Below are 13,734 nucleotides of genomic sequence, written 5' to 3'. Positions count from 1 at the left end.
AGATGCCGTCGGCAAGATAGTACCCCATTTTATACTGACGATTGTTAGCGATGAAGTTGATGGCCGACGCTTTACCATTTTAGAACTTCAGCGAAGAGGTCGGAGTTGTTGAGCACGTTGACGTCGTTGTTCGAGCCGGGGACCCCGAAATACGCATGCCAAATCCATAGCCGGTAGTCGGCGACGGCCTCGAGTATAACGGTGGGGTGGGTGCCTTTGTGGCCGCTCGTGTATGACCCCCTCCACGCCACAAGGCAATTCTTCCATTGTCAATGCATGCAATTGACACTCCCGAGCATCCCAGGGAATCCGTGCACTTGTTCGTGAAGACGGAGCAGAAACTAACAATCTGCGGTGGTTGGCTTTTTCAGAAATTTGGCGGTGAAGGCTGTCCGGACGCCTTTGCAGAAGTTCAACAAACAAAGTCTCCCAGTGGATTCTCCGACATGCAGGTATTCGTCGAACGCATCCGCCGTTTGTCCAGTAGCAAGCTGACGGATCGCCGCAATACATTTCTGGAGCGTCGTGTGGCTAGGACGGCCAACAACGTCGAACCCTTCTCTGAAGAACTCTTCCCGTGTCGCCAATGTACTCGCGATATGCAAAAATAGCGCGCGTGACATACGAAAACGGCAACGGAAGTAGTTATCTCCCCACACCGGGTTCGGACTGAAGTAATCACGTTCCAACCTTGCAGCGGCTTCCTCCCGGTTACGATGGATGTATGTCCGGCGTCGCCTAGGAGGCGCGGCGGCTTCCTCCTCCCTACGTCGATCTTCTTCTAGCGATTCTTCCATTATTCGACTCATTTGCTCAAATGGATCCATAATTGATTAAATTTGGGAGAAGAAAAAAATAAAGGAATGATTTCAGAGAAGTGATTGGAGAAGAAAGAAAGAGAGATGAGAGAATAGATGTGTATTTGTGTGTAAAATGGAGAATGGAGAAGAGTACATATAGAATATAAAAAAAAATTTAAATTAAAAATATGACCGTTGAACGGTCATATTACCGTTTTTTTTTTAATTTTTTTTTCGAAAAATCTGATTTAAAAAAAAATTGAATTATGACGTCATAAATCCGACACCCACTCGCGGGTCGGGCGTCGAGACATCTCGTCTCGTCGAGACGAGACGGAGCCCGCAACGCTGTCTCGATGCCGTCTCGTCTCGTCGAGACGAGACCGAGACCGCATTGCAAAACGTTGCGGATGCTCTTAATAAGTTCGATTGGGCAAAGTTTGTTTCAAACAAAATTAATATATTTTAAAAAAGAAGATAAATAATTGTGAGTTGCAATTAAAACCTCATGAAAATTTGTGCCAAAAAGGAGACGTGTAAAAAATATACTACCATATTACTATCATAGAAACTTACGAAAAAGTAACAAAACAATGCAGTAGTAAAAAAAAAAGCATTACATTTTAGTCTAATACGTAGTAATAGCGCAACTTCATTGAATAGTTCAACAAAATAACTACCAAATTTTATGAATACATAAAAAAATTAGTAAAAATAAAATCATTTATGGTTTGCTTGTTTTATACTAATATTTTCTCCTTTTTAATTATAAAAATGATCGTCAATGGTCTCAGATAACAGGGCAATTTAATTAAATAAAATGACTATAACTCAATAAGTCTACGATAATAAAATAAATGAGCTACGAATATAATAAAACCATCCACTCTAATCAATAGTTTTAGCAAATGGCCCAATTAAGGAGAAAAATAGAGTATGAAATAGGCTCGACTCAATAAATGTTGTGGGCTGCAGACTTCGGGCCCAAATGACTTACCTGGGCTTAGCTTAAGTAATAAAATCAAAACACTCAAATGAAAAAATCAAAATAGAAAGAGTTCCTATTTCTAGAAAATGGATGATGAAGCAGTAAAAATAGAACCCTTTTAATATTTGCTTGTTTATAATAATTTTTTCATCTTTTAATTATAAAAATTGTCGTCTAATGATGGTCTCACATATTTAATTGAATAGAATGACTTTACCTCAATAGTAATAAAAACGATGAGCTAAAAATATAATAAATCCCTCAACTCTAATTGATTATTTTATGGCCACTTCTAACAAATGGTCCGAGCTATTACATATATTTGCTACCGAAAGCCCAATTAAAATTTAGGAGAAAAATATAGCACCAAACAGGCCCGACCCGATAAATATTATGGGCTGCAGAATTCGGGCCCAAATGATGTAGAGTTTAAATTCCAATTCCAGAATTGCCAACTTATATAATCTTCTCAAAGCAGAGATAAGCCCCATAGATACCAGCAACCTGTGCAACTCTTGCTGCAATTCTAAGCATTTTCGTTTGAAGTGGGATGTTCAGAAGCTGCTCCACATGTGACATTCAAACCATGAAGTTATGCCAAGACGACACATTCGAAATTGCAACGTACAAAAGGCCAATGAATTTGAAATGACAAAGTATTTTGGAGATGGCGCAGAATCTATACCTCAACATGTTGTTTCCAGTTGTTTTGGATTCCTGGTACATGAGCCCTCCCCACAACAGCAACGACTGACTTATGCTGGCGTGCGGCTTCTAGTAATTTGAAGGACATATATTGTATAGTGTACACAATATATTGAGAATGATCAAACATGCAATATTACAATGAGACGAAGAATTTAAGAAGAAAAAAACAAAAAAAAACAAACTGGTCGCGCTCATGGATATTGATTTTTGAACCGACGGGATCTTGCTTGGTCAGCTCAAAAATATATCGCTCCATCGTGTCAGCATCAACCTTTCCAATCTTTTTAGCCTAGTCCAGCTACATAAAGCAAAAGTGAGCCTCTTAACATTCAAAAGTAACATCACTCACCTCTACAAGATAATACTCCCTCCGTCCCCAAAATTATTCCATTTTGGTCCGCCCCACAGTTAGTCCACTTTTTTTTATTTTTAAAACTTTTTCATCACACTACACTACTATTAATGAAGTGAGTCTCAATATTCACTAACCCTACTTAAGGTACTTTTCTCCTTTTCCAAATATGCAATATTACAATGGCTTGATCTATCATTATTATCAATTTAAAAGGTGTCAGGAGTAAAGGGCTGGAAGGCAGTAGAGCAAAGCGCGAGAGAATACTCCCTCCTTTCGCCCTATAGTTTTTACTTCTATTTTGTATATTTAATTTATGTTTGCAAATGTATCAAGCAAAATAAATAAATAAAAACAACACATTTAAGTCAAATCCTACATTTACTTAATAAAAAAAAAAGTTACAAAATTAGAAATAAAAAAAAGTGCACTACAGATAAAAATAGGCTAGTCTAAAGCATTCCTAACTTGCGGCGGAGGCCATCGATCATATCCTGGAGGTATGCGATTTGAGCCGGGTCATCCGTCTGCCTGAGGACATTGTGCGTGTCCAACAACGTCCTATAGTCGGAGGAGGCCACCAACTCCGTGTAGGCATGTCCCGCAGCCAAAGTCGGGGCTGTAGTCACGCTCGGGATTGGGCTCGGGGCCGGGTCAGGCGGCGCGGCCTGTGAGGATGTCACCTTGCCCTTGTCCTTGGCAGCCTTGATGCCAGCGGGATGCCGGGAGGATATCGGTGTGTCGAAACTCTCATCCTCGTACACCGGATGGTTGAGGTCCATTGGAGCTGCGCCACTGTCGCAGCTTGTATAATCACCGGCGAAGTTGCGCTTCGCCCTCTTCTTCGCCGCCGGCGATTGGGGCAGCACACCTCCAACGAACTTCAGCTTCTCCTTCAAGAGCGCCCAGGACTGGTAGTGCTTGAAATCGCTTTACAATGACATGTACGACTGCACCGCTTTGTCGCGCACATCCGCGAGAGTCTCACCGCTGCCCTGCTCTCTCGTGCACTTCTCGTACTCCACCGAGAACAAATTGACCTGCTTCTTTATTTGTTCTCAGTGCTTGCGGAGCGGCTCCCTTTGGCGCTTGTAGGCGGTCGGCGGCTTGGCCTCGTTGTATTTTTCAGCGATACGCTCCCAATACGCAGTAATATTCTAGTTGTTGGCGAACACCGAATCCTCTGAAATATCAATCCAACACCTCGTCATGACAATGGATTCTTCCGGCTGGTAGTTCGTCCTCCCCGGGGCGAACTCTTCATTCTTCTCTGGAAGCGGCAACTTCTGGGCTCTTACCTTGGTCCGCTTCTTCTTGGTGGCGGAGCTCGCGGCAGCGGCGGAGGCGGAGTGGGGTGGTGGTGGGGGCGGCGGCGGCAGAGCGGCCGCGGGGTAGGGCGGGTGCGCGGGTGGGAGAAGGCTCCATGTCTCACAGCTCGTACGACTCCGTGATGAAATCGGGATCGTACTGGGTGTTGGAGTCGAAGGGCCGGTATTCATTTGGTTCTGTACCCGGCCACCGGCCACCACCACCGAACATCGGACTAGGGTAATCTCCGGAATTCATTTTGTTTGAAATATTTAGAGAGCGTGGTGGAAGGAGTGAAAATGGAGTGAGATTGAAAAAATGAGATGTATATATAGTGTTTGAAAAATGAAAAAAATCAAAAAACAAAAAAAAAAAAATGCGTTCTATCGTCCGTCGGATCGTCCGCGTTGCTCACAGTGGCGGACGATGTGATGGAGGAGGCGCTTCGTCCGCGGACGATGGAGAAGCCATCGCCCGCGAGCCCACAGTGGCGGACGAAGGGGCGGAGGATGCATCGTCCGTTGCGTCCTCCGCTCCATTGTGGATGCCTAACACAATATTTATTAAATAATTAATTTAAATTTAATCTTTCAAATTTTATCAAATTTATTTTGGGTTCAATTTAGAGAAGGAATGAGGATTGAAAGATACTTTCTTTCTTCCATTAAAAATAAATGTTTTTTGGGTTGTATCACTAATATTAAAAATGAAACATTTTTTAAAATGAAAATAATATTATCACAAATTTTTTATTTCTCTTACTTTATTCTTTCTTATTAATTTATAAAAAAATAAATATTTTATTTTTAATAGGATGGAGAGAGTACAATATAAAGAAATAATAGTTCATTTTTATAATCTATCACAACGAAGGAATGATGTAAAGGGGAACCATCTAATAAGTATGGTAAAAATGGGATGTATCATGTATGATTTTCCAAACTGAGACAAATAATGAATTACAGTGTAATTATAAAAATATGCATCTATATTGTGATTGTCCACAAAATGATAGAATATCGTATTTATATTATTTTCTTTTCTATTTTATTGTTTTCTTATTTTAATAATCTATTATTATTTAAAAATGAATGCATAAAATGAAATGAGTTTATTACCGTAGAATAAAGTGAATATTATATTATTTAATTTTAATAATTTTTGTTGTTGTTCCAAGCTAATGAAATACTATACAAACAAACTTTTCGAATTTGATGCCTTCTCCTATTTATAATTGCTGAATAATTTAAAGTAGTACAAAAAAATAGGAGTATTGGTAATTGTTAGGCCTCTTTTATCGTTGTGTGTATAGAGCGCGAGTGGCTAATTATAGAGCCCAAGGTAAGTTTTTTATTTGAGAAAACTGTATTCAGCCATGGCCTGACCCAATAAATGTTATGGGCTGCAGAATTCGGGCCCAAATGATGTATATGGCTTAGCTTCAATGGCAAAATTGAGACACTCATACGGGAGAATCGAAATCGAATCAATCCACTCGATCTTTTGGAACTTTTGGAAGAGCCTCAACAAATTGTATCCATCCTTGTTTCAACTCATCGAAGTAAAGATAAGTGCCATAGAGACATGCAACCTGTGCAACTCTTATTGCAATTCTAAGCATTTTCGTTCGAAGTGGGACGTTGAGAAGCTGCTCCACCTGTGACATTCCAATACATGAAGTTATGTCAAGGCGAGATATTCGAAATTACAACGTACAAAAGGCCAGAGAATCTGAAATTACAGGATTTTGGAGATGGCGCATAATCTATACCTCAACATGTTGTTTCCAGTTGTTTTGGATTCCGGGTACGTGAGCCTCCCCCACAACAGCAACGACGGACTTATGTTGGCATGCGACTTCTAATAATTTGAAGGACATATACCTGTACACCATAGATTGAGATTTGAGAATGAACAAGCAAACAATCAAACAATCAAACATGCAATATTACAATGAGATGAAGAATTAAAAAAAAAAAAAACCAAACTGGTCGCGCTCATGGATAACAATTTTTGAACCGATAGGATCTTGCTCGGTCAGCTCACAAATCACTTGTTTCATCGTGTCAGCATCAACCTTCCCAGTCTTTCGTGCCTCCATTACCTACATAAAGCAAAAGTGAGCCTTTTAACATTCGAAAGTAGCATAACCTCTACAAAATAATAATACTCTCCCGATCCCAAAAAATAGTCCATTTTTGTCATTTTGGTTTGTTCCTTAAAATTAGTCAACTTTATAATTTTGAAAACTTTTTCATCACAATACAATACCAATTAAGTAGGTCTCACTATCATTAACACTACTACTTTCCTCCTTTTCTCTCATACTTTACCAGTTTCGCATTTCAACTCATGCTGTCCCCAAAGTCGATTTTTAGTAGATGGTGAAGTATCTTTCAATATTTTACTCCCTCCATCCTGAAAAAAATAGTTTCCTTTTACCATTTTAGTTTGTCCCATAAATTATTCATATTTTTATTTTTGGAAACATTGTCACCAAATATTACACAACTAATAAGGTGTGTCCTTAGGTCTCGGATTTGAGTCCTCCGTGGCATGGCCTTTAATTTTATTTTCGTTTAGCCATAAAAAAAAAAATAAATAAGGCGTGTCCTTTTTAGGGGTGGAGGGAGCATAAGGTAAATAAGTTTACCTTCTCGGCGAGGTCTTTTGGCAACCTAAAGCGTGATCCTCTTTTGGATTTCAGGTAGAGATGCAAAAGAGACGTGTTGGCCCAATATCTCAAATCTGTAATCTATCACCAAAAGACAAAAACTAGAAACTGAGAAGCGATGTGCGGATTATTTTCTAGCTATAGGCAGTGGAAAGGGATGAAGATGTAAGTTGTCTAAATTGGCCAGCAGGTTACTTTATATAGTAAACAAAAGAAGAAGAATAGCTCACCTCTTCAGGTCTATCACCAAGTATAACCTTGGCACCATATTTTGTTGCTTCGATATATGCAGCACGAACATCTCCACCGACCGCAGCATGATTATATTCACGAAAAATCTAGAAAAAGGACAGATTATGGATATGTATCATAAAAGATGTTTCTCTGTTAAGTGCGTAGATGAAAAACTGAATCATACCTCAGCAGCAGTCAGCTTGTTTAGAATTGAATAAATACTTTCATTTTTCTTCCACATATGCACCATATCTTGCAAGGTTGGCATCTGTAAACAATGCTTATTAGAAAGATAGACGAGGGAAGTTAAGATCATTAGTTGGATAGGTTGTTTGTGCAAAGTTTACAAAAGTGGCCAACAAGATAATGCGGGATATAGTCCGCGTGATGATGAGGACGGTCGAGCACAATCAGTCAGCATTGTGCGAAGATCGGTTTGTGGAAGATTTGCTAAAGTTGGGAATATCTGCTACCTTATCTTTAGTTCATAGTATTACTCTATTTGTTTATCAGATTTATTTTAGTGCTGTGACAGATTAGGAGTGCTCAAGTAGGTACTATCATCTTTTAAGAAATCAACAATTTGGACACTTATTTCTGTTTGCTATTCTCTCTTTCAGTCTTTTTATCAAATACATTGAGTTTATCTTTCTTCAGTTAAGTATCTCTGATCCTTTCATCGAATATCTGAGGTGTGAATTGTCAGATTGAGTTATTTCATCAAACACCTCTTGTGCTCCACTCTACTGCCTAATTGAGTTGGAATTCCAGCCCTTTACTCCTAATTAATTCTCTTCATCGGCTAAGGTAATTCTCGTCACTTTGAAGTTTCAAACCCACAGAAACTAAATAAAATTCGAAACCAATTCTAATTAATTTCTAGCACCAAATTCAATTGATTCTACAGAAACACAAAAACAACCGACCTTTTTATCAGGCGTAAGAATATGACGGCGACTAGCGCACAGCTCCAAAAAAACAGCCTGACAGACAGATCAATGCTATAATAATATCATAAAATTATACTCCACCAAATAAAAACAAAGTAAAGCACCTCTGGTTTCACGAATTGGATCACAGCCTTAATTTCTGCCCATGATTTCTGAAAAAAAAGAAGAACGAGTGACTAAAAAGTTCATATCTCAACAAAATTTCTTTGAATTTTGGGATCATATATTCATTCAACTTGTTTAATTGTGAAGGGGACTACACGCCTAAATAGCCTTAGGGTTAATTATTGGTAAGATTTACCCTAATTGCAAATCAGGAAAAGAATAATTACAATTATGAATCAATTCTCTAATCTTGCGTATCTTCTTGATTTATTTCCAACACTCCCTCTCAAGTTAAACAATGGGATCACCCATTTTCAACTTGCTCAATACTCCATGAAAACTTCTTGAATCCACTGCTTTAGTGAGGATATCTGTTAACTGATCTTCTGACCGAACAAAGGGAAGATCTATCACTTTTGCTCCTATGTTTTCCTTGATGAAGTGGCGGTCTACTTCAACATGCTTTGTTCGATCGTGTTGCACTGGATTTTCAGATATACTGATCGCTGCCTTGTTGTCAAAAAAGAGTTTGCACGGTTCCTTAGACATCAATCCAAGTTCTGTCATCAACCTCTTCAGCCAGAGGATTTCAGTCAACCCACTCTTAATTCCACGAAACTCCGCTTCGGCACTTGATAGAGCTACCACCTTTTGTTTCTTACTCCGCCAAGTTACAAGATTTCCCCACACAAAGGTGAAATATCCTGCAGTCGACTTCCGATCGTTTCCAGCCCAATCTGCATCAGTGAACCCATGCACTTCCAAGTTCCCATGATTCTTGAACAAAACTCCATGCCCAAGAGTCCCCTTTAGATACCGCACAATTCTCAAGGCCGCTTCCCAATGATCGACTTGAGGCTTATGCATGAATTGACTAACTACCCCCACGGCATAGGCAATGTCTGGCCTAGTATGAGAAAGGTAAATAAGCTTACCCACAAGCCGTTGGTATCTAGTCTGGTGTGTCAGTTCAGCTCCTTCTGTCAGTCGAAGGCCGTGATTCTGCACCATTGGGGTCTCTGCAGGCTTACAGTCAAGCATTCCAGTTTTCGCCAAGAGATCCAAAACATACTTCCTCTGACTTATAAATATCCCCTTCTTGGACCGCATTACTTCAATTCCCAGAAAATATTTTAGGAGACCCAAGTCTTTCATTTCAAACTCGGTAAAAAGGTTCTTCCTCAACTGACTTATTTCCTCATCATCATCCCCTGTGAAAATCATATCATCGACATAAATGATCAGACATGTGATCTTTCCTCCTCTCTACTTGAGAATAGGGTGTGATCTGAATTACTCTGCTTGTATCCGTATTTCTTCATTACCTCAGTAAATCGTCCAAACCATATCCTTGGTGACTGCTTCAAACCATAGAGCGTCTTTTTGAGTTTACAAACCTACCCTCCCTAACTCTCCATCAAACCCGGGTGGGGCCTCCATATAGATTGGTTTGGTAAGCTCGCCATGTAGGAAGGCGTTAGTTACATCAAACTGATGTAGTGACCAATTCTTTGTTGCAGCAATAGAGAATAGCACGCGGATAGTGCTCATCTTCGCTACTGGTGAGAAGGTCTCCGCATAATCAACTCCATATGTTTGCGTGTAACCTTTTGCTACCAATCTTGCTTTATAGCGTTCAATCGATCCATCTGGTCTTCTCTTGATTGTGAACACCCAACGACATCCCACTAATCTCGATCCCTCGGGTTTCATACATACTTCCCATGTCTTGTTTTTCATTAGTGCCTTCATCTCTAAAATCATCGCCTCCCTCCAATGTGGAATTCCCATTGCTTCCTCGGCAGTTCTGGGAAGCTCTTCTTCATCATATAGGGCAGCAGAGAATGCCCTCGCCATCTCTGTCAAATTAGTTTTAGCCAGATTTGCCACTGAATATCTACTCCTCTTCGTGACACGCTCTGGACTGTATCTCTTTGGTGGAATACCCCTCGTGATCCGATTTGGGAGTATATATTGCCCAGTATCCCGGTCAATCGCAGCACTCTCCTCCGATCCTGTGGCAGAGTCATTAGGAACAACTGTACTATTGATGCTGGTTTCAGGAATTACCTCAGATATCACTGGAAGAGGACTATCAGGCGAAGACGATTGAGGAGGCTCTGCTGCCGACAAGACAGGCTCGGCGGGAGTGCTAACTGTCTCTGTTGGTTCCACAGCAGAGTTGCTTGGTAGTGGCACAAACCAGCTTAGGGGTCCACTCGACCTATCGACAGTTCTACTCTCCCCCTGGCCACTAAGGTTGGTGTAATAATATTCGCACTCCAAAAAATTACAATTCATAGTAGTCATTATCTTCCTAGATGAGGGATCAAAGCATCGATAACCCTTTTGATTGATTCCATATCCAAAAAAACACATTTTATAGCGCAAGCGGAAAATTTTGTTCTTTCGTGTTTAGGAACATGAACATACACAGAACACCCAAAGACTTTAAGTGGTAGTGTAAGAGGTTCGGGTACTTTGGCTAGAGAAGATAAAAGTTGGAGCGGAGTTTTCATATTCAATATTTTTGTAGGGAGCCGATTTGCCAAATAAACCGATGTAGCAACTGCCTCGGGCCATAAAAATTTTGGGACTTTCGAGTCAAAAAATAAGGCACGAGTGATTTCTATAATGATCCTATTTTTTCTCTCAGCAACTCCATTTTGTTCAGGGGTATACGGACAAGAAGTTTGATGAACTAACCCTTTATCTTTGAAAAAATTTGACATTTATCGATTGACAAACTCCCTCCCATTGTCAGACCTAAGCACCTTGATTTGCGTCTGAAACTGAGTTTGGCTTAATTTGTAAAACAAGACAAATTTTTCATAAACTTCGGATTTATTTTTCAAAAAATATACCCATGTCATCCTTGAACAATCATCCACAAAAAGTAAGAAATATTTAAAACCATGATCACCAATAACGGGTGCAGGGCCCCAAACATCAGCATGCACCAAAGAAAAAAGACTCTTAACACGAGTTTCCGTAGACTTAAAAGATTGTCTGTGGCTCTTCGCCAAAACACAAGATTCGCAAGAAATATCCTTAAGATGAGAAAAATGAGGAAAGAGTAACTTAAAATAACCATGAGATGGGTGACCATAACGTCTATGCCACAACCAAGCTTCTCGAGTCGCAGATCCGTGAGCTAGCATTGCAGCACTACCTTGGTGAGCCATCTCATCAACATAGTAGAGACCTTGACGCTCAGTGCCACGCCCAATTATCCCCCTCGTCCTGATATCCTGTAATACACAGAAATTAGGATGCATTAATAGTGTACAATTTAATTCCTTCGTTACGTGGCTAATTGACATCAACTTATATGACAATTTGGGAGCATAGAGGCAATTCGACAATTTTAATGTAGGTGAGATCTCAATTGTCCCACTACCCTCTACTACTGATGTTAATTCCCAATCTGCAGTCTGTATATGACTTTTCATGGAATCACTGAAATTTACAAAATCACTCTTATCATGTGTCATCGTATCTGTTGCCCCACAATACAAAATCCACCCTTTCTCCTTATCACCTCCTTATCACTAGGTCTATGTTGTACAGTACAAGCAATAGGTAATTTTTGCAGAATTTCAAAACTATTGGGACTAAAAAACATATTATCACATGATATGGGGTCATTTTTTGAATTAAGCAGAGTATAAGGTCCAGATTGTAAGGCATGGCGTATCTGCTGCAATTTTTGAAATTTAGAGGGACTAGGCACTAAAGTATAAATTGGGCTAGGATGTGTAAACCCTATCCCATTACCTCCTTCACCAGACACGGCGCCGCCGCGCCCTCCTCCGATTCTGCCGGCGAGTGCGCCGACGCTTCTTCCTCCGATTCTGCCGGCGAAAGCGTTGACGCTTCCTCCTCCGATTCTGCCGGCGAATGCAGCCTTCCCCACCTCCTCAATCCGTCTGTCACCGCCGCTGGATCGGCTCCTCTCAATTGAGATTCCGCCGCTTACAGCAGCATTCTCGGCGGTGGAGTGTGGTGTTTGCTCTCCGGTGCGCAGCGGCGCTGACTGAGGGGAGAGGCGTTTGTTCCGGTCTCCAAGTCCAAAGCCCACTCCGCCCGATGATGATGAATCTCCATTTGTTGCGCCGGTTTGGTCGGGGTTCGCCGGCGGCATAATTTCCACCCGTGTGGCCTCCCGTTTCACCCAGCCGTACGCGACGTCGACCGGAGGCGTTGGGCTTTTTTTGAGAATGTCTCTTCTGATTCCCTCATATTGAGAGTTTAATCTAGCCAAGAACTTGTATAATCTCTGTTGATTGGTGATGTCTCAATACTGACATATTCCTTTGTCGCAGTGGGTAATGGGTCTGCCTTGGCAGCGGTCGATCTCGACCCCACACACCGTGCAAGGTCCTCCAGTAGGTTCCCAGATCCGTGTCCCCTTGGACAATCCGGCTGACTCTGTCCTCTAAGTTATAGATCAGATACGGGTCCGACGTACTCTGGTACATCTCGGCCAAGCTGGGTTTAACGTCTTTTTCCTCTCCTGACATTTTGCAGGTCTGGGTTGTGATGAATTATTTTCCGAGTCTCTGATTATCCTGCTCTGGAGCCATGTTGAATTTTGGGATCATATATTCATTCAACTTGTTTAATTGTGAAGGGGACTACACGCCTAAATAGCCTTAGGGTTAATTATATACGGTAAGATTACTCTAGCTGCAAATCAGGAAATGAATAATTACAATTAATTATGAATCAATTCTCTAATCTTGCGTATCTTCTTGATTTATTTCCAACAATTTCAATACAATTTGGAAAAAATGAGATGCCTCGAATTTAGAGAAATATAATTCAAAATACGCAACATTACTCACCGGACAAAAGTGATTGGATCCGATTACATATACATCGCATACGCCTCCTTCCGCGGCTGACTCGCACGTGAGCGTCACCACATTCTCCAGCGGCTGTTTCAGCTCATAATTGTTGTGATCGTCACTAATCGGACCGATTTCCGCTGCCGCTGCCGCTGCCGGAGAGGAAAGCAATCGCCTCGAATTGGCGGCGGAGGAGTACAGATTGATGAGGCGATTGGCCGATTTGAGACGATTCAATCCGTACATCTTTAGCTGCACTGTGCTCTCTCCACAAGAGTAGTGGGTTAACTTATAATGGAGGTTTCACACGTGACTTATAATTTTAATTATATTTAAATACTACTCCTAGTATTAAATTATTTAATTTTAATAATTTTTGTTGTTGTTCCAAGTTACAAATTACAAACTACAAACAAACTTTTCGAATTTGATGTCTTCTTTATAGTTGCTGAATAATAAGTACAAAAAATAGGAGGATATGTCATTTCATCAGACTGTGTGTATAGAGCCCGAATGGCTACTTATAGTGTCTTACTATAAAACAGATTAAATCCAATTTTTCGATCTCACTATCAATTAGAAAAAATTGGGTGGGAATGCTAGGAATCTAGGATTATGAATTTAAAAGTCATCCACTTACTTTATTAATTAATTAATTACAATTCATCATGCATGCTGCCATCATTTTGTCATCCAACACCAACAGAGCCAAAAATTGATTAACTATTCTCTCCATATTTAATACATAAAATGATGTTTTTCAAT

The 13,734-nt window shown here is 40.5% G+C and overlaps 1 protein-coding gene and 1 long non-coding RNA gene across 2 annotated transcripts; one reads left to right on the top strand and one right to left on the bottom strand.

The window, feature by feature from the left end:
- Positions 1–11,023: 11,023 nt before the first annotated feature.
- On the bottom strand, positions 11,024–12,263 carry LOC125216706 (uncharacterized). The gene is made up of 2 exons (XM_048118471.2): positions 11,897–12,263; positions 11,024–11,370 (listed from the first exon to the last, which is right to left on the bottom strand). Exons 1-2 carry the CDS (start codon positions 12,261–12,263, stop codon positions 11,333–11,335), a joined length of 405 nt encoding a protein of 134 aa, XP_047974428.2. The 3' UTR covers positions 11,024–11,332.
- Positions 12,203–12,688, top strand: LOC125216707 (uncharacterized). Its single transcript, XR_007175445.2, has 2 exons — positions 12,203–12,341; positions 12,445–12,688. It is a non-coding gene; the product is annotated as an uncharacterized LOC125216707 (long non-coding RNA).
- The last annotated feature ends 1,046 nt before the right edge of the window (positions 12,689–13,734 follow it).

Source organism: Salvia hispanica, chromosome 3, assembly GCF_029641045.1.
Source record: "Salvia hispanica isolate PSC_SH4W2 chromosome 3, Shi_PSC_v1, whole genome shotgun sequence".
Classification (NCBI taxonomy): domain Eukaryota; kingdom Viridiplantae; phylum Streptophyta; class Magnoliopsida; order Lamiales; family Lamiaceae; genus Salvia; species Salvia hispanica.
This window is presented reverse-complemented; position numbering and strand designations above follow the sequence as displayed.